The sequence below is a fragment of the Manduca sexta genome, chromosome 4 (genome assembly GCF_014839805.1).
Source record: "Manduca sexta isolate Smith_Timp_Sample1 chromosome 4, JHU_Msex_v1.0, whole genome shotgun sequence".
NCBI lineage: Eukaryota > Metazoa > Arthropoda > Insecta > Lepidoptera > Sphingidae > Manduca > Manduca sexta.
In genome coordinates this window covers 1,731,901-1,759,765 of record NC_051118.1, presented here as the reverse complement: position 1 = coordinate 1,759,765, position 27,865 = coordinate 1,731,901, and the positions used below count along the sequence as shown (strand labels likewise).

Below are 27,865 nucleotides of genomic sequence, written 5' to 3'. Positions count from 1 at the left end.
ATTATTATGTAAATGTTAATTCTTAAATCATTAAATATACATGGAAAATAAAAGATTATTTATTAAAATATTATGCAGAATAAATGTTATATACGGTTACGGGTATATATTTATTTATTTAATTTTTACAAATTGTATGGGATGTATTGATAACAATAATAATAATCCATTGTGATCGACAATTACAAAGGTGAGCCCACGGGTCACGCTCGCGCTTGTCCTCCCTTAAACACAGCCGGCTCGGAACTGCGGGAGCGCAGGACGCCTGTGTGGACGCAACCCGTAGTCGCCGTGGTAAAGGGGTTCTCGGGGCTGACGAGTTCGGTGCCGAAGCAACGGTCCCAGACTCCCAGTTATAGGGCGCGCTATAACATATTAGAAGTAAGTTCAAAGACTTGGCAACACCGTTTTTAAAAGCTTGGCTTCATTTCTAGTACTGATTGCTATCGAAACCTACTATACGTCTTTGGTTTACGGCTAAGCTTTACGTCTTTGGTAGCATTTTATCTGTATTCAAACTATAAGCGTGAAAGTAAAAACAATACCGAGGCGAAAAGCCTCGTTAAAGCCAACGAGAAAGAGAGATATTTTGTGCGCGTGTTTTATATTAAAAATTAAATGTGTGCATAGTAATACGATTTAGATGTGGCAGTGTATGTTAGGGTGTATTAGTATGTGTGTAGGTGCGCTCGAGGTGAACCGACACATCGCGCGGGGGTTTTTATCTTAACCGTTTCCACCGTAAAATCAGGTTTTTGTTCCATATTCCGTTTTATGTAAGGGGGCGTCCATAAATTACGTGAGATGTTTAAGGGGGGGGGGGTGTCTCGGCAAATATCACACATTTTTTTTTAGAGAAAAGATGCTGCAATACATGCGTTAAGTATTTACTTTGCATCTATTACAAGAGCTGCAGAGCACAGGCGAGCAGCCCACATTGCACCAGCTAAGCAAGCGCGTATGTTCTGCAAAGTGCGACCCTTACGGATTGTCACAAGACGAGCTAATGAGTTACTGTGCGCAAGCGCCAAGTGCTTAGAGTGGGTAGATCAGAACGAAGTTGAAGGAGCAGATGATTTTACTGAAAATCATATGGACATGTTGGTCCCAATAGTCTCTCTTGAGACCGCGCATGATTCTCCATGGACTGAATTAGAGTAGATATCCTTTTTTTAATCGCAGTAGTTACGATTTAAGTATTCTATTGTTAATTTTTTATTACACTTATAACTCTCAGCAATATTGATTACTAGTCTTAACTAGTCGTAAATAAAAGCACGAAACAAATTTCTTTTATCTTTTTACAATAACAATCCAACGCGTTTACATAAGAAACCCACATTTTGAAAAATGTCACGTGAGATTGGGGAATGGGGGAGGGGGTTGAATAAAATCTCACGACATCTCACCTGGCAGAAAATTAAAAAAAAAAAAAAAAAAAAAAAAAAAAAGAAAAAAACACCTCACGTAATTTATGGACGCCCCCTAAATAGTTTTAGGGCCACTGCATATAAGTAACTATTTTTGTTGGTCAATTTAATAATTTTGAAGTTATCTCGACCTTGTATATAGATTAGAGATACAACGGATAGCAGTTTAGGCAGATACCAGATACCGGAAATCCGGCCAACCTTGTAGCCGGATATTCCGCCGCCGGATATTTTAGCACTTAAAATACATTTACAATTCATGATAGACGATAACATAGCGCGAAGTGTTCGTTTGGCTGAGTATGATTCTGCTAGATGTTTTATACCTACATGCGCTTCAAAGAGCTCTATGTGAGTCGCTGAAAGTCCAGGCTGAAGTGACAACAATGATTGCTAAAGAAAGATGACTAGTGACGCACTTCAATCACTCTTACTAGATACGACATCGTCATAGTCATACTAATGTAGGTAAGTATGTAGTATGTACTATGTAATGGCCTCTGTGTTTGGCTAAAGTTAAAAGAAAAATTTTCTTGACTTTGTCAATAGAATCGGTTTTTTATCATTGTAGGGGGTTAGGTATCTTAAAAATTTTAAATTAACAAAACTTATTAAATTGCCTATTTTTTTTTCCGAATTTTACGGTTAGCGCATAATTGTGGGGGGGGGGTTCCCTCTTCGAAATGGTTTTAAACTAGTTCTGAGCGGGTTTCACTGTAATAATATTATTTGCTCCATGCTCGCGAGGGCTTCCTTATTTTTTTATTATATTTAAATGCTTATACCATTCCAACTAGGAAATTAAACAATAAAAAATAAAACAAGTAATAGTTATTTATTTTTATTAAACACATTAACCGGAATTACTTATAACAAAAAAAAAAGACAATCATGAAGTACCTAAGCAAAATAACGCAGTTAACGATAATTTTTTTTTTTTTCTCAATGAAAAATTGATTAATGCGTTAATGAAATACTTCATAGATACGTCACTAAACAATAATAATTATTAGTTTCACTGTATTTTAAGATTGTGAAGTTGAGCTGCCTGTATTTTGATACAAATCACTGAAGTTCATAAAGTACGGTTTTGCATACACTGTGGACATAAAACATGTATTGATAAAAGTACAAACAATCATATCGACCGTCTAGGCAGCGTCATCTGTGGGCTTTTGTTTACCCACGTTATCTAGGTTCAGGATTGGCTGCGACGGGGACGTAAGGACTCCGCAAGTGTTCAATTCTGCGGCCAATTTGACGTATCCCTTATCACCCCAGCCCTCTGACCACGAGTTCTTCAGTATGAAATAGTCCTTGCCGTTCGTCTCCCCCCAGCCCACTGCCAACACCGCATGGTTCACCTGCGAGAGCCGCCTACCGCTGCAATCAGAACGTGGTCAGTTTAATGACATGAAATGTGCCGGGACACACTCGTTGATTTGTCGCGGTGAAGACACTGACCAGCTGTTGTCCTCCAGCACGCCGTCCTTGTAGAACCTGAAGCTCTGGAGCTTCGAGTCGATGATGACGACGGCGGGCCCGTTTCCGCGTATGGCCGCCTTCAGCGCACGCGCGTTGCGCGACGTCACGTTCACGTGCCCGCTGATGTACGTGGCCGACGAGTTCTCTTTGGCCGTGCAATTAGCCACGTTCTGCAACACCAAACATTTCGTTATGCTAGGGCATTACATACATGAATAACTCGAACACTCGCGTTGTCGCGGTATTTCATCGCAAGTTATGTGGACTCAGATCTATATGCTACTCCTGAAGATCAACCTCCCGTAATACAAAACACGCGGAAGGCATGTAGCCCTTATTCCCGGTGTGGCCATAATTTTCCAATTTACATGATTCTATTGTCAGCTACATTTAGAAGATCGTTCAAATATGCCGCCACTCCCTGCTGGAACAACATTCCACCGCCACGCCGTGTCGATCTAAAAACAGTAAATTTAATTTTAAGTATAATTAAGTATGCATATTTATTACACATTCGGAAGCAACTACATAAAGTACTATACGATAAATCAAATATAGGTATGAAAGCGCAGGAAGGCCTTCATCTGAACTCATGATAACACTGATACACTGATTAACACGTTTTGTAGCGATTCGTCGCAAACGTGGCGCGCTGGCCGTTCTGTACCACCAAAAGCCAAGTAAAGATGGTCGGCCTCGCTACCGACGACACGACGCTCCGCTAGAGTGACTGACGGTGTCACTCTTGAGGTTGACTTTCATAAGACGCGCCGTCAAGTATATCAACTTACTTTCGAGTTTTCGATCACATCGTGAGATGGAATGTTAGTTATAGTTAATCACAGCGTAGTCGCGACATGAACCTAATATGCATCCCCATTGCCTGTATTCTAGCACCAAAATACACTCATAACTATTTGCACTTGTCACGTGGTGTGTGTGTATTTTTTACAACTTTCTGTTACCTTTAAGCACTTAATAATATTTATTATGGCGCGGCGCGTAGTTCGCATACTTATGGCAGCGAGAGTGATACATGTGTTTTGTCTCGGTCACCCTCCTTTGTCGCTCCCAGAGTCAGATGCGAGCGAGATGTTCTATGATGGGTGAGTGATTATGTAACATGCCGAATGATCATTCAGGACTTGTTCTGAAATATTTCTCTTGTATTTGTTGTTTATGTTTTGTTTGTATACGAAGTACGGAGGCACAACCGGAGGTTGTAAAAAAAATAAAATTAATACATTTAATTTTTTATGCATAAAAAATTTAATCTATGAAATGGAAAATTTTATTAAGGATTGATTCCAACAATGGGTGCGCATGCACCGAATATGATAACGTAAGCGGGTATCGTACTGTGGTACAGGGACCAATCATCGGTTGATTTTAGTTTCCAGATGACTGTAGGGATATTTTGGTATCCATGAGATGAATGGAGTTCAATTTAACAATTGGTTGTTCTTGGTGAGTTGTTTCTTCGGATACAGACGGCAGGTTCATAATTCTTAAGATGTGTCCTTTTACTATATTATGTGCGTTACAAAATTTTAATATGGGCGTCTCTATAGAACATCGGCACGGGAGCGATACGAGGCAACTTCCTTTTAGAGTTCTGTATTGCTTATGACCACAAGATAAGTAGTACTTTTGAAAATTTGGGAAAACTCATATTGTAGTGTTGGTCGTCGAGTTCTTCCAGCGCTTCTCTCGTGAGTTGTATGGAATTCAAATTGCAAGGAGTGCTGCGCTGCTGTGTGGTGATGAGATGTATGCAATCAGGCTCCTTTTGTTATACCAGTTATTTGCCTTCGCGCATTCTACCTCCATGTACCTAGAATAATTGTCTCAAATTGCCTTGTAGGGTAGGATCGGTATTAGGACTTGATTATTTCTATTTAGTGCAATAGATAGTTTATAGTAATCATGTGTTTCCGTTTAGGCAATTGGTACATTATATACTAGGACTATCTGATTGTCTACATAGTATGAACCTAACTGTATCGTTCTATGATATTTTCTATAATAAATATCTATGATTTTTGAGCTGGACTATTAAGTTCTTAACCTATTCATCATATTCCTAAGAAAATTTAAACTTAAAATTGTATGCGAAAAATTAGACGTGCAAATAAATGCTAGAGTAGTTTCTTGGATAAGTAATATTTGGTAATTATGTTTAATTCAGGAGGGTTTATTATATTATCGCTGTAGTCTAGTCTAGTATACTCTGTAGTTGCTTACCACTGGAATAATTTGGTGTGTGTGCACGGTGGGTGTGAGTGGGTACCATTCCGCGGGACGCCGCCGGCAAGTATTATAGGTAGGGTATGTAAACACTGTTGTAGGTTGCCAGCGGTGCCCCGCGCAATGGTGTTCGCTGTATTCGTGAGGCACTGTAGGGGTGTGAACACTTTAGGACATTGCGGCATACCGATGACAGAGCAGTGAGTTAATCTCTGTTAGGTAGAATTAGTCACTGTAAGAGTTGGCATCGGTACGCCGCAAAGTTAAGGTTATGCTGTAAATTATTAGTTGACACTGGCATGCACATTCATACATGATTATACGCTGAGAAGTAAAAATGTAGAAGTTCGTTATTACGCATAGATTACAAGTTAGCACTGACATGCACGTTCAGACAAAGTTATGCATTGTAATACGCTGTTAGGGGGGCGGGGGGGTGGACGTAAATGTTAATCGTATGCACAGGATAGCAAAGCAGAAGAGCAATGTTGACGCGGAAGGCACGGCAATGGGATACCGCCCGACGAGAGGTGCACGCCAATAAGTCCCCTCGTCAGGCAGCACGACCATGCCGGCCCATTGGAGAACCCGATACGCCGCTGATCCCGGAACGCGACACACATGAGTGTGCCACTATGGCGGGCGTAAGCACCTTGTGTACGGCGGTCGCTAGTCGCTACCCGGTCGGGCGAGAACTCTGTGAGGTTGAAAGGTGGCTAAACTTTCACCTATGTATGTTTTGCTTTAAATATGTCAGATGTGGATCATGAAGTGAATCTGAGGTGTTGCCAGTCCTTGTCCTTAATTCCGATATTTGAGTTATCACTGATTCTATTCTAAATTGAATGTCTATAAGCATCCATTACTAGAAGCATCCATTTTCTTGGGCGCCACCCATATAGGTGAGTTCGACGCTGAGTCGGAAGGGCTGATACTACCCTGCTCCAAAATTTTTGATTTGGCTACGAACTTCATCTCTATGAACATAAGCGTATCGGTAACTTTTAGAATAAATGGGTACTTCGTCTGTGGTATTCTTGGTACGAATACTGTTGATCAACATTATAATCGTACTCAAGGCCACATCCGTAGGAATATGAGTCATTAAAATAACATTCATATGGATCATATTCATAGTATGGGTCATAGCACTCAGTGACATTTACTTGACGGCTCTTCAATTAATTAGAAGGGGGTGGATTTCCGTGTGTAGCCCAATTATGGTCTAGCAAACCAATAGGTGGTAAAGCTTTTGAGGTAAAGTGACTTACGGCGCTCATTGGTCGAGGTGCGTCATTAGGCTTGGTATTAATGAGTAATTACCTCGTGGCATCTGGCATGGTAAATGTGTGCTCGTGGGACGGGTTTGGTAGGGGCGCTGCCAACATTTGATGTGTCCGAGTGGGACCTCTAATTTAGGCATTTTGATTGTACATGTGCTTTGTCATTTGGGGGTAAGTATGAGGAGAACTGAACGTACGAGATGGACCTGGCGTAGACGTGTTAAACATGAAAGATTTCGGGGGTGGTAAGGCTTCGATTAAAAATTTATCGGGTTGATACGACGGCAGGAAATGAAATTTATTATCTTAAAATTATTATTATCACTACACGTTTACATATTCAAGCTATTCGCCTCTTCGTGAACAAACTTGAAGGCTTTTTCTATACTTTCCGTATGCAGCGTATGGTTTTTTTTTATTGCTTTTTAATGACAAGACGAGCTCTACGCGGTAAGCGTTACGACCGTCCATAAACAGTAGAAACACCATCCCAACACCTTGAATTACAATGTATTGTTTGGTAAGTATTCAACTGCGCTCGCCATCCTGAGACATAATATGTTAAGTCTCATTATGTCCAATGGTTACACTGGCTACAATGTTCTTCAAACCGGAAAACAACGTGACTACACACTGCTGCTTGGCGGCCGAAATAGACATTGCGGAGGTACCTACCCAGGCGGATTCACACATATGAGAGACCTTATAGTTCCTTAAGTCGCGTAAGAATGATTGCAACGTCAGCTTCTTAATATAACATGCGCTTAGCTTCAATAGTGGTAGACGGAGATTCGTGTAAAGATACGTATGTCACGATGGTACTGAATAAATTTTGCTGTAAGTAATTGGTATAATAGGTACTGTTTATAAAATTAAGTTAAAAGATGTGTTATTGACACGAGTGTTTATTTCAGAGTAAAATATGTAACTAGGCAAACAACAACATTCAAATATTTACAAAAATAGAACACATTTAAAAGAATATTGGTCACAACAAAGGTTACATTCTACAACAAATTTTGACATATTTCGCAGTATTCTTGGGGAGTATTTAACCCTTGAGTTAAAAGTGCTAGGTCATTATATAGCCCGCCCTGTGGAATGGGGGCGTTTGGAGAATTCCACCACGGTATCCCCTGCCTGTCGTAAGAGGCGACTAATAGGGGCCACGAAGGGGGTCGTCGGCGGGCAGCAGGGGCTGTCCGCCCTAGTGCATTTCTGTGCATCCTCTGCACATTTTTCGGTTGACCCCCGGGATGGACGGCAGTGTGTAGTTGGCCTCACGCTGCCGTAGACGCCGAGGGCGTCCTTCGGTGCGCGGGGGCTTCTGAGCCCCCCCCATAGGAGACGGGCCGCAAGGCGGCACCGCGCAGGGGCGGCTGCGGTCGCAGGCTAGACACTTCAACGTCAGAGGAAGCCCGCAGCCGTCCCTAATGCGCCGAAGAGGGCCACCGCGGAGTTTTAGCTGGTAGGCCGTGCATAGGTTAAGTTGTATATAGGGCTAGGGACTCGGCCCGGCGGTCGCCCGAAGGTCACCATCAAATCCGGGCGGCTCAATGCCGGGCCGTAAGGCACGGTTACCCCAGCATAACCGCTCAGTCGCCCCCCACGAAGGCTGGGCGGTAGTAATAAGGCACTTTCTCCGCGAAACCAAAAAAAAAAAAAAGGTCATTATATAGCGCCTACTCGTCGCGATGGTCTGCGAAATTGTTGATAAGGGAATCACGAATCGATCAAAACAATCAGGTGCCTGGCACACCATTCGTATTAATTAATCGAGCTGCGGGTCCTATAATTTTATTCAATATACCATTTAGTAGATCAGTGCAATTCAACGGTTGGGCTCCGGTAACAAACTCCTCAACTAACTGTTCGCATTTTCTAATAAAACGCGCAAATATGTATATGCATTACCGTCAAATTCCGGAATCAATCAAAGGGCCTTAATAATGGCATCATAATTACTTGCCATCTTGTGTTCTGCTAAAGTGTTCGTATTACTGTTCAAAACTCTTGCTATCTTATGCACGTTGCCTACGATCTCTGTCTAACCTAGGAATGTTTAACTGCCTTGGGTGAAAAAAATTTGCGGTTTACTGTGACTCAAAAATTAAGGATAAAAACTAGATATTTACTATCGATATTAGAATAATTCATAAGAATATAATGAATACGAATCGATTACTAGACCTATGTAACCCTATATAAGTAGTTATAATATTATAAGAGGTTAAAGGAATATTTATCAGAGTAAAGAAAAGAGGGAAGCCACTCAAGAGCAATTCAAGAGGTACTTACACGTTCTGGTTCTTCTTGCAGTATCTGGAAGTCAGATCAGATGTCTGGATACGCCTCTGGACGTGACTTCGTATATTCTGGATACTAGATGAGGGCTTCTAAACATGTCGGCGACTTTACGGAGTCAACCTGATTAGCGATTTTGCTGCCTTTTTGGCCGCCACAGCGCCACGCAATGATACTAGTATCCTACTGACTGCGCCAATAACGTAAGGCACAACCGGAGATTGTAAAAAACAAAATTATTTTAATATTTTTAAGTAAAGAATAAAAATACAATTAAAATACGTGTTTACGGCGTATAGGTTTGCCGCTGCTGTAGAGGAACAGATTACGTTCCTCTATTGAAGAGAAGGATTTCTAGTCAGGCAGATGTTACGCCTGACCGGCCGCGGCCTCTCCGACGCTTCCTATTCGGAGGTTGTATAAATGCAGCGCGACGCGCAAATCTGCCATCGCAAACCAGTATCGTCTATCGCCATCTAGCGTGATTGCTGTGCGATATATCACTACAGTTTTGTCAATACCATTCTCGCAGTTCCAGTGACGTTGACGAGATGGCGGTATATATTGTGATTGTAGCGCCACACGTGTCTATTAGCCGATATTATATCTAAAAGTGATTCTATATAATAAAACATAAAATATTAAATGTATGGAATGGAAAATTTTAATTGGTAAATTGCAGCGTCGTTGCCTCGAGCCCGATGAGCAGGTGGCACGTGTGGTCGATGACCGAGGAGTTGTATCCGTTGTTGCTGGGTCGTATCAGGGGTAACATGATCAACAATTATAGGTAATAGTATACAGGGTCATTTTGTAACCCTAGACTTAAATTTAACTGCGAGAAAGTCATCTTGAAAGAAGCAGTTTACTATAAGTTACTCTAACCTAAGGTCTAAAACAAAAAAGTAAAATTTTCAAACAAAATAAATATTCAAATAGTAATTTTATTTTTACACACCTTTTGCCACTACTACTATACTAGAATTCGTCGGAGCGGCAACATCGCACACAGTCATTGATAATATTATGCTCACGCACACGGACAAGTGATCACACTCGGAGCGCAAGGGTAGTTCGTCGCACCGCGCGCGCCGCGCCGCAACCGAACAGCTGATGTCGTCGCTTTAACTACCTAGGGTTTTGTGTCGTGCCACATCACTCAATAAACAATTAGACCAGCAGCGACGACGCTACGCCGACATTACAAAAAGACACATATCTAAACATCATTATCATCATCAGCCACATAAAGTCCACTGTTGAACATAGGCCTCCCCAAAAGATTTCCAGACGGACCTGTCGAAAGCTGCCTGCATCCAATGTGTTCCCGCGACGTTTATCAAGTCGTCTGTCCATTTTGCAGGTGGACATCCAATGCCAACATAAACATCACGCACTAATCATCACATTACATTAGAACAATATTTTCTATGCTCAAACTCATCATAAGCAAACGACACTAATTAAACAACCACAACTGCATAAGTTAGGTACACATAACACATGATTTCTGTAATTTTAAAGTGGTTTCATTCTTTTAAATCAAAACACACACATTTTAATGTAGGTAGTTCATCCATTTTAGTAAATAAGTGGGTATAATAAATACGTTCAACGGTTAGATTTATAACACTCATAACAATAAAATATCATTCTGCAAGTCTGGCAATTCACAGAAACAATTAATAACGAAGTAACAATCTTGATAATAATTAGGTAATGTGATAGTTTGAGGTAAAAATGTCAAGCGACGGGATGCGTCACGGGCCCACGGCGCGGCGCGGCGCGGCGTCCCAATAGGTATCTTAACATGTTTTCAAAATAGTAAATGCGTTTACCAATACCTAATGATGATTTGTAGATTGCTTGTTCCTTTAAAAGTTGTTTCATACTTCAAAGTATTTTTGATACAGTTAATTTGTGACTACCTCGGTGCCGCAGTTGTATTATAGTACGGATGCTTTGCTAAGGTCACGGGATCGAATCTAGGGTCGGACAAAATGATATTGGATTTTTCCATTCAGTATCTATCGCAAATTCATAAATCCACATTAAAATCGTAATGACAGCCTCCGATAGAAACATAATCAATAGATTGTGATTAGTTCAGTTTCGCGTACACGTCAACGATGCAACTTCGCGATCGTAAAATATTCAAAATGACAAAAAATATTTCTAAAAATAGACTCTATTTTACTCGTATTAAGGACGCATTTAGGGGACCACTTTAAATTTCTTTGTGCCTGACCAACCAACACGCGACACACGAGTTTAGCGAATTCCACAAAGTAGCGGCAAGGGTCTGGAGTAGGGATGTTATGGAGCTCCGTAACCGTAACCGAAACTATCGGATATCCGAAATAAAAATATATCCGTAACCGTAACCGTATCCGTTATGAAAGTTTCGGATAAGTTACGGATAATATGTTCCGACAGGTTTTTGTTTCACCGCTCACACTCTACGTGAAATTTGTATAGTTTGTTATTTTTAATCATAACATAAACTCATTCATAAATAGTATTTTTTTTTTATTTAGTAAAGTGAAGTAAAATGCGTCCAAGAATTTATTTTTTTTTACATTAATTTTTGCAAAATATAAACAGTGTGATAAAAACTTTTCACGGAGAGGAGGTGTCACTACTTCTAAAACACAGAGTTTTTCCGAACACCCATGTCCCCCAATTAGTTCATCGATAATTAATAATCGACGATGACGATGAACAATAGTTAGTATTCGTCACCCTACTGTATTACATAACATATACATATATATTTTTTTATTTTACTTTACGGTTACGGATATCAAATATCCGTAACCGTATCCGAAACCGATATAATTTTATTCCTATATCCATATCCGTATCCAAATCCGAAATTTCATATCCATAACATCCCTGGTCTGGAGTAGTGTTGCCTGATGTCCCGATTTGCGCGGGACGTCCCGATTTTCAGTGTTCCGGGAACGTGACCCGTTTTGCACCAATAAAATTATTAAAACCATTAAGTATTATGAAAAAATAAACTACGCATTCAGCACTGTGTTGAGTGCGACAATGCAATCAAAATAGCACGTATCATCTCACTAGCGCAGAAGGTACAGTTTTGTTTTAATCTCTTGGTTAGAGATGCGACTACCCGGCGATCTGTGCTTTGATGTTAAAACAGAAATCCAAATTAAACGCAACTTTAGCATGACTTGCAGTGATTTTTTTTGTAAAACGCAATACATAAAACTTAAATTTAAAAAAAATACTTGCTTTTTTATGTCCCGATCTACAACACTAAATCTCGATTTGTTTTACCTTCTTGATTTTAAACAAATTGACCCTGGCAACATTAGTCTGGACGTATGTACGATATTTGACGAGCCAGAGTTTTACAACTAACACGTGCCCTCGCAGTGTTACCAAACTTTGTTTTATTATTACCTTATTGTGCAATATCTTGTTTATTTTATACCCTGTATGCCTCTTGAAAATGAATGACTGAATCCAAAATCTCTATTATACTTTATTACTTAAAATAATGTTTCAAAAATACTAAAATATTGCTGTGTATTATTTTAATTAGGTAGACTTTTCATTAATCATTTCATCATAAATCATTACTAATTTTATTTTGTAATACAATTGTGTGTTAAATCTGTTAGAACATCATGTAATAAAAAAAATCTAATATCAGAATTTTTGAAATGCTGTGTCGTTTTAGCAAGCTTTTTGGTAAAAAAGTTTATACTGACAACACTGCAAGTTTAGGCGAGAAAGAGTACGACTATTGTATTGAATAATCGCGCGCTCTTCGGACCAATTGCTTCGGACTAGGTCAAAGACTCGGACGCATTGCCATAGTGTACCTATCTAGCAAAGAAATGGTACAGAAAGCATAATATGACGTTCGGTAATGTCTACGTAGTCTTGTTTTAGATATTATGACAAACTGAAATATTAATGTTGGAACTAAAATAAATGGCGGAATATCATGTAGAATATAAAAAAAATGCGATACCAATAGATTTAAATCTTGTAACTTTAGTAATTATGTAGATAACTTTTTTGGTAAGAAAACTATTTTATTAACGAAAATAACGTTTATAATTGACGAAATATTTTGTGTAGTAATTAATTATTGACTCAATGAACTGCTGCAACCAAGTCAGTGAACGTATTGGGAGTTCATTTGTGAGCTGACCTTCTGAACCCTATAGGTTCGGTAATAATATCATCAGCTGTGACGTAGTTCATTCTCTTTAGTTAGGCGCGCTAAGAAACAGCGTGATCAAAAAACCATAAATCGAAAATCGGGATTATTGACGTAAATATTCATTATTTGTGAATAATTTTTTGCACGGTGTTAGCAGAGGTCACCACGAACCTGTGGTTTCATTTAGTAACGCAATGTCGAAATGACCCTGTATGTAACGTACGTGTTTATATTTTATTTATATTCGTATAATACACCTTCTTAGTTTCCGTACGTCACCCGGGTGCCTCGTTGAAAACCAGCGTTGCGGTATCATACTGGTACTGCAGCAAGAAGCTGAATGAGGGTTCCCATTGTTAGTACAATAGGTAGGTATAATTTATTTTTCTAGTTTTACGTTTTTGTTCTTGTTTTTTTATGTTACTATGTGCACGTTATACTGTTTGAGTGCAATAATAAATAAATAATAATAATAAAATATTTACCTTACATGTTACACAAAATAAAGTTTCTTATTTTTTTCAGTAATTATATTTTGAAACCAGTAAGTGGTTTTGGCGTGATACCCCAACGAATAAAGTAGTAAAAAAAAACTAAAATTGTTTTATGTTCGTTCTGTTGCTTATTGCTTACCTGTTTCAGTTATTTTTGATGAGATACAAAAAGATAACTTCACCTATAGCTGTGTAAATATTTAATTGTTATACGAGGTGTGTTCAAAAAGTATCGCGAATTTTTAATTTTCGCGGGTTACGTATATTCGAATTTCGATTTTTTTGTGGCGTTATGTTGGTACATAATATGTCTCTCACTTATGCTGACAAGTTCGGCCATTTTGAATGTTCAGTTAATTGTTGACAGCTGCTTTGCTTGCACGTGTTTTGATTCGTCTTCGATTTCTACCTATTCAAAAAAATGGAACAAAGAACCTGTATCAAATTTTGTGTGAAAAACGAAATTAAGTGCGCGGATGCATTCCGAATGTTGACTGTGGCATACGGAGAAGCTGCTTTGGACAAAAGCAACGTTTATCGGTGGTACAAAATGTTTTCAGAAGGCCGAAAAGATGTGAACAACAAAGAGCGTGCCGGACACCTGAGCACTTCAACAACAGACGAAAAAAATTGATGAAGTGAAGAAAATGGCATTGGCGAATCGTCGAATCACTGTTAGAGAAATTGCCGTGGACCTAGGCATATCGATTGGCTCGTGCCGTATGATTTTTATTATATTATATATTTTATAGTCGATAATTTGGGCATGAGACGGGTCGCCGCAAAATTCGTACCAAAATTGCTCAATTTCGATAACGCCCCTGCTCACACATCGCTGCTTGTACGCGACTTCTCGGCCAAAAACAACACACTAATGATACCGCAGCCACCGTATTCCCCAGATCTGGCCCTTCCTCCTCCTCCTCCTCCTTCCCCAGATCTTTGTTCCCGAAAGTAAAGAGGCCCATAAAAGGACGACGCTACGCCACGATTGACGAGATAAAGACGGCATCGAAGGAGGAGCTGAACAAAATACAAAAAAATGATTTTTTAAAATGCTTCGAAGATTGGAAAAACGTTGGCACAAGTGTATAATATCCCAGGGGGATTACTTTGAAGGGGACAAAATAGATATTCACGAATAAATAAATATTTTTTGAAAATACACAAAATTCGCGATACTTTTTGAACACACTACGTATTAGAAATACTAAATGTTGATATGAGCGAACTTACTGCTTCATAAGACCGGTAGTCGCCATGTTCATTCAATCCATTTTTCTCTATGTAGTCGTAAGCAGCACTCGGCCAGGTGCCGTTACACCCCTTCCCGCCGTACCTGATGACAGAACGTGTGGTGAGTCTTAAGCTCTGGTTTCCTAGAATAGCGGTAACATCACATGACGGACGCAAAAAGACGGCCGTATTTACGGTGACGACACGTGGAAAGTTCCATCACCGTTACGGCCACCAAGTCGTATCTGATACAGAAGAGCAAAACGACCTTGATATAGCATTAATAATTTACTTGGAGTGTGAGCTATCATCAGAAGAGGAAAATAGTCGTATGGAGAAAGTTTTTTTTTTATTTTTTTTTTATTTATTTATTTATTTCCACATACAACTATTTTACAGGTAATACCCAATACAATAGCGTAGTACAATAGTTATTATAATATTTTATTATTACTTACTATTACATAAGCGGCCGATGTGAATTCCGTCAAAGAGCATGAAAATATATCAATCTGGTTGGACAAAGCATTGAGCACACGCAGCGCGCGCGTCAATGGTGCATGCCGTAATAAGTTGGTGCGAGCTCGCGGCACCGAGAACCGTGGCGGTCGCCGCCGCCGCCCTACATACCTATCCGGGACACACAGCCCAGCTGCTTGTAGGAGACTAGGATTGTGTATTTTACCTCGAATCACCTTAAATAAATATTTGGTAATAGTTACTTCCCTTCTTATTTCCAATTTATAGTAACCTGTCATTCCCAGAACAAATAATGTAGGATACAACAGTGGGAAACCTGGGTACACACCAAACTGTTTCAAATATAAGAATCGAACAAATTTGTTCTGAATACGCTCTAACATTAATTTATATTTGTCTTCATATGGAGACCACACTACTGCATTAGATTCCAAGTGACTTCTAATGAGGGTGTCAAACAATGCTTTCAATGCCCCAATGTTCGTAAATTGGTTTGCCTGTCGTAGCACCAACCCCAGGTTACGGTAAGCTTTTTTGGCAACATTGGTGATATGTATCCTAAAATTCAAATCAGCAGAAAACCGGACCCCTAAATCCTTGACCTCAGTAACACGCTGGAGAGGTATCCCATTCATATGGTATTGATAGTGGTTTGGGCTCCGCGCACGGCTGAATGACAAAACTGAGCATTTATTCTCATTAAAAAATAATTTATTTTTTAGGCTCCACTCTACAACCCTATTTATATCCTGCTGTAGTATGTCGTGATCGGAGTTCTGCTTTATATTAAAAACTAATTTAAGGTCATCTGCAAAAAGTAACGGTGTAGATACATCAATTGCCTTTGGTAAATCGTTTACCATTAAGATGAAAAGTAACGGGCCCAGGTTACTACCTTGACTTACGCCGGATCTCGTAAAGTATGGTTCGGAAAGATAACCACGACAGTCAATATACTGACATCTTTCGCGCAGATAGCTGGCAAAAAATGATAACGTGCGAGGAGTGCAGCCTACTCTAGCCAGTTTGGATAAAAGGATGTCGTTATCCACTGTATCAAAGGCTTTCTGGAAATCAAAGTAGGCGACGTCCACCTGGTGGCCCGCATCCACTCCTGGTATAAGGCGAGTCATCAAATCCAGCAAATTACCAGCAGTTCCCCGCCCGGGACGATAGCCATGCTTCGCGTCAGATAGCTGAGCGCTTACCTGTGCATAAAGGCAATTGTGAATGACCGCTTCAAATACTTTGGCTGGAGTGCAAAGGATCGCTACAGGTCTATAGTCACTCGGCGCCGATCCACCGCCACCTTTCGGTACAGGTACAACACGAGTCAGTTTCCAGCGACCAGGAAATGTTTCGGTCCTGATACAGACGTTGAATATGTGTAACAACGGCTCCACTAATACAGAACGACAATCTCTGAATATAAATGCCGGAATACCATCAGGTCCTACTGACCGCTTGGACGGCAAGCGAGCGAGGGCGCGTCGCACCTCGGCTGGGTGCACATGGGCGAGGTGTACCCATGCGCCTGGTGGCTCGGGCGCAGTAGCGCTCGCCGCCGCCACACTCAACACGGCTGGTTCCGTGCTATACACAGACCGAAAGAATCGAGGGAACTCACTAGCACTCTCATAATCGGGTAAAACGCGATCGCCCTTTATAATCAAACTCTTATTTGCGCTACCTCTTTTAGATCTTATGTAGTCCCAAAATTCCCGTGGGTTAGTCGCTAGGTGTGATTGTACACGGTCACGATGCTGGTCATGCGCCTGAGCAATGGCTGCTTTCACCCTGGCCCTACACCGTGAGAAAGCTTCATAATCAATAGGCGATTTACTTAATTTGTATTTTTTATGTAGTTGGTGTTTAAGTTTTATATTTTAATAATATCTGGCGTGTACCACACCGGATAACTATACTGTCTATTCATCGATTTGACTTTTTTTTGTGGAATACACATGCCAAAAACTTCATATATCTTATTATAAAATAAATCTAATACTGAGTCCGGTTCGCTTAAACAATAAATATCACTCCAGTCTATGTTACTAAATAGATGGTATAATTTAAAAAAATCAGCTTTGTAAAAATTCCAAAGACTACTTGTATTAGGAGCCTGAGAGCAACGCTCGTGCACTGACTCGGGGGAATCGGAGGGCGCAAGCGATGGCGGGGCGCGCGCGCCGACAGCGAGGCTCACCGCAAGCGGCGGGTGACGCGTCTATGGGCTGCAGGCCCTCGTGCGCCGCACTCACCGACACACCGCCGCGCGCACTCAACACTAGGTCCAACTGTCTATCATTACAATTTGGTACCGTATTATACTGACTAAATTCACAAAAGGCCATAAGATACTCATAATAATTACACACATTCTTATTACATGAACACAAGTTGAAATCTCCTAATATAACTAAATTGTTTTTATATTTCGCGGAATTTTTTTCTAATATATTAAACATAACCATATACTCGTTCTCATCAGCTCGCGGTGGAATATACACAACATATAAATAAAAACCTATTTTGTAAATAAACAGCTGCACAAATCAATTCAAACTTATGATTGTCTATATTTATGTTATCTGGCATACTCAGTAGTCGCAACTCGAACCGAGGTGTGGCCACTAAAAATACGCCTCCTTGCTTGCGCCCATCTGCCCTGTCGCATCGTAAAATTTGATAGCCCGGTAATAGGAATTCCGAGTTTTGAATTGCTTCATTCAAGCCAGTCTCGGTGAAAGCAACTAAATCAGATCCTGTTGACTGCAGCAAGGATAAAAATTGTGTAGTCTTAGTCCTTAACCCTCTAATATTTTGATATAGAATATTAAGGTATCTACTTGGTTTCTGTTTGACCTGGTTTGGTTGAGCGACGAAACCAAATCCATTCACTAAATTCAATGTTGAGCGGCCAAGCTTGCGGGTCACATAGCTTCTCAAAGTTATTTTCTGAAACGCCAATCCTAAACGAGGCGTAATCTCTCTCAGTTTTAGCCTTTAATTTTTCTATGGAAATGCTTCCGGAGTCATTTCCCAATAAGTTTTTAATGTAGTCTCTTAGATTGTCTTCGTTTGTGCACTTATCTAATCTCCAGACATGTAGAAACCTCTTACGCTCGACTGCCCTAAGTGAAACAGACGATGTATTCCCTCCCTTTCTTATAGGGTTAATCTTCTTTCTATTCTTTACTTCTGTCCAATTGTTGTTTTTATTAATGCCATTATCCGCTCTCTTTATGGCCTCAGCGTAACTAACCGTTTTCATTGGTGCCTGCACACTGTTGTCGATACCTCTACTCGAAGCAGGCTGCTCCGTATCAAAAATAGGCATAGAAATACTTATATCAGATTGCCGTTGACTCAGATCTTTAGTATTTATGTTAATACTTGATATATTATCTTCTCTAATAATTTGTTTTTCAATTTTAAGACATTCAATTTGTTGTTCATAAGTAGTGCATTTATTATTAGCTTCTTTTAATTCCTGTCTCAATTTACTGTTCTCTAATGCTAGTACAGCCACAGTGGCTTTAATTTCCTCAATAATTTTTGTTTCAAAAGCACTGATTCAAAGATGATTTTTCAAAGCTGGTACAGAAGTTGTATTTGAGATTTTAGTACGTCGCCGTCTACAAAGCCTACTTAAGCTCTTCGCCTAATACCAGTATTATTTGAATTCGTACTTAACCACATAAAAGAAGATTTGAGTTACAAACCATACAACAGGCACAAAAATCCAATAAGCTCAGAAAAAAACTATGTATACTTGTTAAACAGATTCCTAAATCAATACAACAATATTTTAATTTATGCTTTATTTATTCAACATTATTTATTTTTAACAAATAATAATTAGATACGTTTGCAAATTTAATTATATAGGTATTTTGTCCTTGCTCATTTAGAAGCAATTGTTTATGATTACATTAGCGTCATCATCTAAACGACTGCCTGGATGCTCATCCATAGCAATTAAATGATTGCCTTGTGGAGAAGGAGCTACGATTCGTGAATGAGCACTAGTAGAGTAGTACTCGCAAGCATCTTGCACTCATGGATATGTACAAAATCTATTAAAATTTTGTCGTCCTCGCTGCTCCAGTTGGAGTTGGAACTCATTTCGTTCGTCGTCCGGTTAAAACAATACAAAAATGTCTTCACCGGTATCGAGAAAAACGTTAAAGAACTATTCGATACCGACAAGACGGCTGTCATGCAAATGGCGGTACCGCTTTTTGACGTTACGATGTCAGATACCGCTCCCTGGGAAACCACGACATTTTGTTTATAAAGACAAAGTTCTAGTGACGTCATTCGCCGCTGTATTACTGCCGCTTTGTGACGGTACCATTGCTCTAGGAAACCAGAGCTTTAGTGAGAGTGACACGAGCGCGCGACGACGGCGAGTACTCACGGGCCGGCGCAGTCCACCAGCTGTTGCTCGCTGAGCCGCGTGAGACGTCCCGTGCGCATGGCGAGCGCGCCCTCCACGGCGCCCGTCACGGCGAACGCCCAGCATGACGCGCACTTATCTGTCTGGTCTGCAACACAACATGAAATATTAACATGAGCACTTTTGCAACGACCCCAGCGCACCACTACCTACACGTATACACTCACTGCGCACTTCGGTGACGGCTTTCTTATTGCGCCAGTCGAATTCCTGTGGCAGTAGCTCGGTGTCGCGACGCGTTCGCACATTGCCCGTGGCACCGTTCGCCAGCTCGTCCGTCACTCCGGTGGTGTCGACGCCGTATAGACTCTCTAACTCCGTGTCCAGTCGGTCGCCGAAGAAGTTGTTACCCAGAAGCGCGGTACTGCCCATGCGGTTACCGGCGTCTATGAAGCGCAAGTGCTGAATGAGCAGTGCCTTGCGCACCGCTTGCTCGGTATCGCCCGCGTAGGCGCGGTCGTACTGCTCCTGGAAACTGCGACATAGCACTTGTGATATGTGACACTGTACTGCACAGCGGTGACACTACACGTGCGGGCGAGCTGGACGCGGTGACACGCACCTGTCAAACAGGCCGTTGTATCTGGGGTCGCGGTACTCCAGGGTGAACTCCCGCAGCGGCTCCACCAGCTCCCACTGCTCGGTCAGCTCGGTCTCCTCGCACACCTCCTCTGGGGATGGAGCGGGTTAGGTCAGTGGATATAATATGAGCGATGTGCTCTCAGTGCCAGTCGCAGTGATACCTGTGTCGAGTCGCAGGAGCGCGGGCTCGTGCTCGCCGAGCCGCACCTCCGTGTAGCGATGCTCGTACCCCTCGCAGTCGGCGCCTAGCACGGAGCTGTCCACTGACACGGTGTACCTGCACCCGAGACAACAGACGCCTTAATATGAAGGCAGACCATAACGTAAGTAATAAACAGTTACCAAAATTCGTATCACTATGATATTGAATCCAATAATAAGAGAGAAAAATAAACACCCATTTCAATAACATGTAGCACCCATTCAATAAAATTTTCGTTAATGAGGAACCGTATACAAGATGCCTGTCTACAATAATTAATGCCAACATTATAATATATGAGATGGACATAGCAGAACGATAGACTTATCGTTAAATTATGTCATTCCCATACAATTTTTCTCTGTGTCAACAATTGTAGAAAGGCATCCTGGCAACTGCCCTAGGACGCCCAAGTATCTAGTATAATTTAAAAACAATAAGTTTTACATAACCCTTTGTGTCCTCCGTAATAAAAAAAAATGCACTACTAACTATAAGTTTACTAATATAATGTCACCGTGTAGAACATTCCCACTGGCCGCGCTCAGGTGCGTCTGAGAATGCAATAAGAGCTTAAGGATAGAGGGCTCACTTGAGAGGCAGCGCGGTATCGTTGTCAGCGGCCCGCTGCAGCTCGAGCTCGTGTCGGAAGGTGAGCGCCTCCCCCCGCACGCCGCCGAGCTCGCCGCCGCGCCCCGCCACCGTGTGCCGCCAGCGCTCCACGCGCCCGCCCGGCGTGTCCACGTACCCTGGGTATAATAATATTACCGTTGAATACTCACAGTACTACATTAAAACTATCTACTCAGCAGCTCGCATGTAGTTCTAGTTCTCACTGACCGGCGAAGGAGAAGAGCCCCAGGTGCGGCAGCGCGGGCGGCGCGCGGTCCATGAGCGAGGCGCGGCGCGGCGCGGTCACGGCGCAGCGAACCACGTGCCGCTCGCCCGTGCGGTCCATGCTCACACGCACGCCGCGCATGCTGCCGTCCGCACCCAGCAGCCGGTACGTGGAGGTGCCGCCGTCGAAGTAGTCCACACGAGCGGCACCGCTCTGCGAGTCCCACCTGGACTCATACGCATGTAAAAAAACTATTTGAAGACAATAATCATGTACGACACCAATGATTCCACTCAATCAGGTTGTGCCTACTATCGCTCGGAATACCAATACAAAATAAGAACTAACTGCCAACTCTCACCACGCGATGTAAGATTCCGTGTAGCCGGCGCGCGGCACGGTCAGTTCGCCGCGGAGCATGAGCGACCGATCGAACCGCGGCCGTGGAGGCTCGGCGGGGGCGGTCGTCTTGGCTCCTTGGTCGCTGCGTCGGTGTCGGACGAGTGCCGGACCGGACGGCGAGACGGGGGGTCTGATAACAAACTCTTCCTCGTTCCTGTCGTGCGCGAGTACCATCGGTGGCCGGTGCGGGTCGGCCGGCAGTTGCTCGCGGAACAGCTCCACGAGCCGCCGCGACGAGTCTGCACAGTTCACAAGAGCACAGACTTCGGTTATAACAGTAGCGGACCGAGACCTGGGAAAGGGGCCTGGGCCTAACACAAGCTTGAGAGCCTGCCTAATTAATTCAATAATTACCGTCTTGCCAAATAACGATTTCCGACAACATGTAGGCATACGGTATAAAAGAAAAAAGAGGATACTAAAATATATTTTTTACTTAATATGCCAGAGACACAAAAACAATAATTATAATAAATTATTGCAAAACAAATTAACAGCTTTGGTTATATGTTAACAGCTCGTATATTAACGGCTTAAACTACATTCTTATATTTTTTTTTTATATTTGATATGGTGTCTACTGTGTTTGATGGGGACTGTGGCCCTATAAATCCACGGGGCATTGGGTAACAGACCAAAAAGTCGTAATGTACGAGTAGAACCGCGGCTGTGTGCAATAGTGCAAATAAAATATTTAAAACTAAGTCCCCGCCGCATCTGTCTGTCTGTTTGAACACGATAAACTCAAAATTAACCAGTTTCGATGAAATTTGGTTTGAAAATTGAGACTCTGGAGAGTCTATGAACTTTCTTCTAACCTGGGAAAAAATATACCAAGACTTTTTTCAGGAATATTCCTTCATTTACTATAAAATGCATGGTAAAAATTTCAGTGACTTTTGAGTTTATACTTAATAGAAGTAGTTAAGTATATCTCCGTTGATCCCGTAGTCTTTAATTATAAGTATCAGACTCACTTGATTTATTTTTGTTTTTGTAAATAATTTCCCTTTTTATGCTGCCTGTAATTATTAAAAAAAAGCTTAAATGCATCTTCAAAATTAATAATAAATAATATCCCAAGAAAATTTCCGTGTAGCTGTATCCTCGCTGAATATATTGTAAAATTACACAGCGCACTCACCTGTGGGGCCAAATCGCAATGCGACATCCCTCATCGGATAGTGCTCCCGCTGCGGGGCGGGGCGGACGCGCTGCCGAGACTTCAGCTGCCATCGACCGCTCGGCTTAGTCGTCTCAGGAACCGCACTTGCGCGTGTCTGCGACGAGCATTCTACACACAGACACGACGCGACAATGACGACAACAGTTGTACATATTGTAATGCCGATATCTCATGGGGACTAGATTACAGAGAACGCACAAAACAATGTCACACATGCTCAGCAGATGGAGTACTGACCTGCGGGGTCAGGCTGCGTGGAGACGGGGACTGGCACGGGCACAACCAGCACCGGTATGGATAACGGCTTCTGGTCGGCGGTATCAGCTGCAACACGTCACAGGGTGAGAGAGTCAGTCGAAGTGGAGCGACGCGCGGAGGCGACACGCGGCACTTACCGAGCGGCAACATAACGGGTACAGGGCGTGGGAACCAGCTCGTCGTATCTCCTTCCGCAGTCGTCGCTGCTTTCCCACGCATGTAGTCTGTAGAAGATACATATTCGAGTTACAGGAAGCGATCCGTCGACGGCCTCACATAGGCACCGTTTGCAATCATGGTCGATACTCACCGGAGATGAGATTAAGCCATGCGTCGGTGGTGGTGGCGCGGACAGTGCGACGCGCGGTGTGCGGTACGGAGGCTGCAGAGGGCGCGTGCGCCGGATCCAGGGCACGTGGAGCGACGAATTCGCGCGGCACAGCAGATGCTACGCCTGCAAAGATGCAATCTTTTTAACCGACTTCAAAAAAGGGGGACGTTCTCAATTCGGCTGTATGTTTTTTTTTGTGTTTTTGTTACGCCATTACTCCGCCATTTGTGGACCCATTTTCAAAATTCTTTTTTGGTTCGAAAGGAGATACTTCTGAAGTAGTGCCATAATCACCAAGTCAGGATCTGATGATTGGATCCTACAGAAATCGAGGACAACCCTCAAATTTTATAGGCCCACACATCGTTTATCGCAAATTTTATGAAGTTACTTAAGTACTTGCGTATGGTCATCATCATCTTATGTTGCTGATCTGATGATGGAAGGTACAACTCCTTAACAGTAAGGAATTACTCGAAGCATCAACTGATTTAGTAAATTCTTTCAAGTTTGAAAGGGCGTTTGCCATTTGGTTTCATGACTATTACTAACACAAAAAAGCAAAAAATAAAAACTTTTTAACAAAAATTAAAACCGCCTCAAAAACCACTAAAATCCAAAAAAATATTTAACATCACCTATACTGGTTACCAATTTTGGAGTCAGTGCCTAATAAAAAATATCCATTAGTCATTAAAATTGCTAATTAGGCGAGATAAACACATTTATAAACAAATGTACGAAAACAATGTTTGATTGTTGTTGAAGGTTCGCTCAATGGTCGCCTTTCCAATACAATTTGTTTTTGGGAGTTAAGCTGGCGTGGCGCACACGATTTTCAACTGGATTATTTGGATCGGATAATGGGTCATTTGCAGAAGAAAAATATTAACTTAGTTGAAACAAAAATTTTAAATTTATGAATAACAAAAAACCGACCAAGTGCGCGTCGGACTCGCGCAGCGAGGGTTCCGTACAAACCTGTAGGTATGTAAGTAACAGTTCACCCATCACGACAATCGAGTCATAGTTATGGTTTTTTTATTGCAAAATGAAATCCATTACATTACAATATCGAAAGCTGGACGAGCATAAATTAAAGACAGGTCTAAAAATTTAAGGTTTTCGGAATTTTTCCTTTATATGTGCTATGAGACGTTGCTTCGTACCAAATTTCAAGATGCTGAATTCACGGGAAGTACCTTGTAGGTTGTGATTCCTGTGCGAGTTTCGAAAATTTGCGACATAAACGGCTGTATCTTTTGATTGCGTTGGCTTAGAAGTTTGTTGTTTTCCCAGCTCCAAGGGACAGTAGACCTGAGTATTTGATATAAATTTTAGCTTAATACCTCCACGCGTTCCTGAGAAAAATGGTCTTGACAGATGGACGGACGGACGAACGGATAACAACGTGATCCTATAAGGTTTTTTCTTTTGAGATACGGAACCCTAAAAATTATTAATAATAAAAAAACCTAAAAGGGTTTCCATCATAAACATAAATTAAACTATCACAGTATAAAATTTAAACGCCGTAATATCGAATAACATAAATGCTTCTTACGAAAACGGATAAGTATAAAACAAGATTACAACAAAAGATAACATTAGAAGCAACAGTTCAAGTATATTTTTATAGTGCAATACATTGGCACAATTATGTACGAACGTAGATAGGTAACATGCAATAAATTGTACTCGTGAAAACACATACGGCGATTTCAAATTTTAGGCCTTATGAACACTGACAAGCATAAATTACCTACGTAGGTATTATTTATTACATATTATACATTCGAAGATCATTGCGGGGTAAAAAATGTAATAGCTCAGGAAACAAAAAACGTAACATAAACATAACAAACAACCAAATGCAAGTAAGTGGATATCCGATATGTCTATTATGGATTGTGAATTTCATGTCAAACTATTTTATGTATGAAACTGCTTCGTGTAACGCAAAATATTGAAGCATATCTGTTTCAAATATTTGTGTAAAAGTACACAACACTGTATCAGTATTCAATGGTCCACATCTTAAGACTTTATCATTTTGTCTCGAATATAAATTTTTTGTCACACAAAACTGACTGTTATAACGCTATGAACACGATTCAAATAAATTGACGGCATATTTAGCATTATATTATCCCGAATGAGATGAAAATTTACTACGACAAAAATTAAAAACAACCGCGATAAAATAATAAAATGTGTTTGAGGAACCGAAAACCGGACCGGGGAGATGAGAATACTTTGTAGCGGTCACTCGTCGCGACAACGTTTACATCTAAATGTTGTTGGGTATCGACTGATAATTAGCGTAAAGGTCAAACATATTTTATTGTTGTACTTTTTACAGAGTTTACGTTTTTATTTTGAGAGTTATTTAATTTATTAATTAAATTTTTACTTCAAACTTTTTTATATGTCTAATTTCTCCACTTTATCATCTATCTAACAGCTACTTATTTAAACCACCCTTACGAGGCCAATCACACTATAACTGCTGTAAGTTACTGAGGAGTTGAGTATTCCGCGGACTACCTGATGCTGCAGCCGCACCTTAGGGTTGCCACGTCTCGCAACATACGATTAAAATAACGGTACTTACAATAAATTTCAAATCAGTCGGCCTTGTTTAATTAAAAAATGAGCTGACAATTATCACGAGCACTTCAACTTTCAAACACACATAAAAACGCATAAAAATTGATCCATTCATTTTGAAATATAATTCCACAAACAAACACAAAGATACATAATATTACATGCCTAAACTAATGACATCCTTCTTTTTGCATGGGGGGTTAAAAAGTAACTAAAGTCGAAAAGCAAAAAGAATAATTCAGTGGATATATTTATTATTTATAACGTCGGATTATTAACTGATATGTTAAAAATAGATACTAAATCTTAAATAACAGTTTAGCATGTTTAAAATATCTTTGAACCTTTCACACTTAAGGACCGTATCAAAGTAGATAAAATTATATTTTTTTCTTATCCTAATTTATGTCCTAGTAAGTTAAGTAGCCGACCTGCTACTGGCGCAGGCGTGTGCGCGCGCGACCGCAACGTGACAAGCGCGCCTCTTCACAAGCGTACGCGGTGCAATACTTCTTGGTTGGTCACGGTCGGTATTTATTGCTTCCTTTTCTCCATATTTTGAGCAATTTATCTTCACTGGTAATTATTACAATCGTTGTTAAGAAGTGTTTTATATTATGTCACAGTTGGCACAGCACCGAATATATTAATAACAAAATTTTAGAAAAAAATCTATGGGTATACGTAAAGCCCAAGCGAAAGCGGCGATAGCCTAGTTGGTTGTGGAACGGACTGCCGAGACAAATGTCCGCAGGTTCAAATCCCAAGAGCACCCACCTCTGATTTTTCTAAAAAATGATGTGTGTATTCTTTGTGAATTATCGCTTGTTTTGACGATGAAGGAAAACATCGTGAGGAAACTTGCATACCTGAGAAATTCTCATTAGGAATTTTCGAGGGTGTGTGAAGTCTACCAACCCGCACTAGGCCAGCGTGGTGGACTAAGGCCTATTTCCTCTCAGTTGTAGAGAAGGCTCGTGCCCAACAGTGGGACAGTATATAATACAGGGCTGATATTATTATTATAATTATACGTATAGCCCCAGGTTTGCACCCTTAGCTTATACTTATATGTAATTTTGTTTCAAAGTAATTATTTAATCGGTACAGGTCTATCTATACCGGTATACAACATATTCACACCAAACTCGACCTTATTGACATGCAAATTTGACACACTTTTCTTTATTTACTTATTTCTTGCGGAGACGGACACTGGAGACACGCGGTCGCCTTCATTGCCCAACTCTGCACATTAAAATTACTCGTTGGTAAGTATTTATGGCACAATGTTATTATACATTTAGCAGCTCGGCGGCGACGAACCGGGCAAGGAGCAGTAGACCTGCGTGGACGTCACGGTCCACCGGGCCGGCTCAGTGCGCGGCACCTCGCCGCGTGGAACGTGAACCAGTGCGACACTTACCGAGCAGCACGGCGAGTGCAAGCGCGAGTGTGGCGGCCATACTGCTGCGAGTCTCGCGGCGCGGCGGAGTGTGTCCTCGGTAGAGGTCCACTGACGACTCCTAGCCGGCACCACGAGACCGCTGAAGATATTGAGTAGCACGCGGCCCCGCCCGCGCGCCCGCCGCTTCCTCCACACCGCCCCGTACATCTCTTTCGCTGTTGTCAATGATTGTAAGTGAATGAGTATAATTTATCACAACATAACCGGAAAACGGTCAAGCTTTCGATTACCCAAATCTAAAAATTCCTTTCAGGGGAAGGGGCATCTGGAAATTTCATGTTCTTTTCTCCCCTTCTAACGGCGCCCATGACAGGCTTAGGTTAATTAAATGAATACCTACTTAGATATAATAAAGTTGAGGGACGA

The 27,865-nt window shown here is 41.3% G+C and overlaps 1 protein-coding gene across 1 annotated transcript; it reads right to left on the bottom strand.

Annotated features, from left to right (window-relative positions):
* Nucleotides 1-2,255: 2,255 nt before the first annotated feature.
* On the bottom strand, nucleotides 2,256-27,576 carry LOC115452874. Its single transcript, XM_030181488.2, has 15 exons — nucleotides 27,458-27,576; nucleotides 23,401-23,544; nucleotides 23,228-23,314; nucleotides 23,070-23,156; nucleotides 22,791-22,940; nucleotides 21,606-21,885; nucleotides 21,247-21,470; nucleotides 20,999-21,155; nucleotides 20,366-20,481; nucleotides 20,185-20,293; nucleotides 19,790-20,097; nucleotides 19,584-19,710; nucleotides 14,681-14,783; nucleotides 2,895-3,085; nucleotides 2,256-2,813 (listed from the first exon to the last, which is right to left on the bottom strand). Exons 1-15 carry the CDS (start codon nucleotides 27,495-27,497, stop codon nucleotides 2,582-2,584), a joined length of 2,355 nt encoding a protein of 784 aa, XP_030037348.1. The 5' UTR covers nucleotides 27,498-27,576; the 3' UTR covers nucleotides 2,256-2,581.
* Between the last annotated feature and the right edge of the window lie 289 nt (nucleotides 27,577-27,865).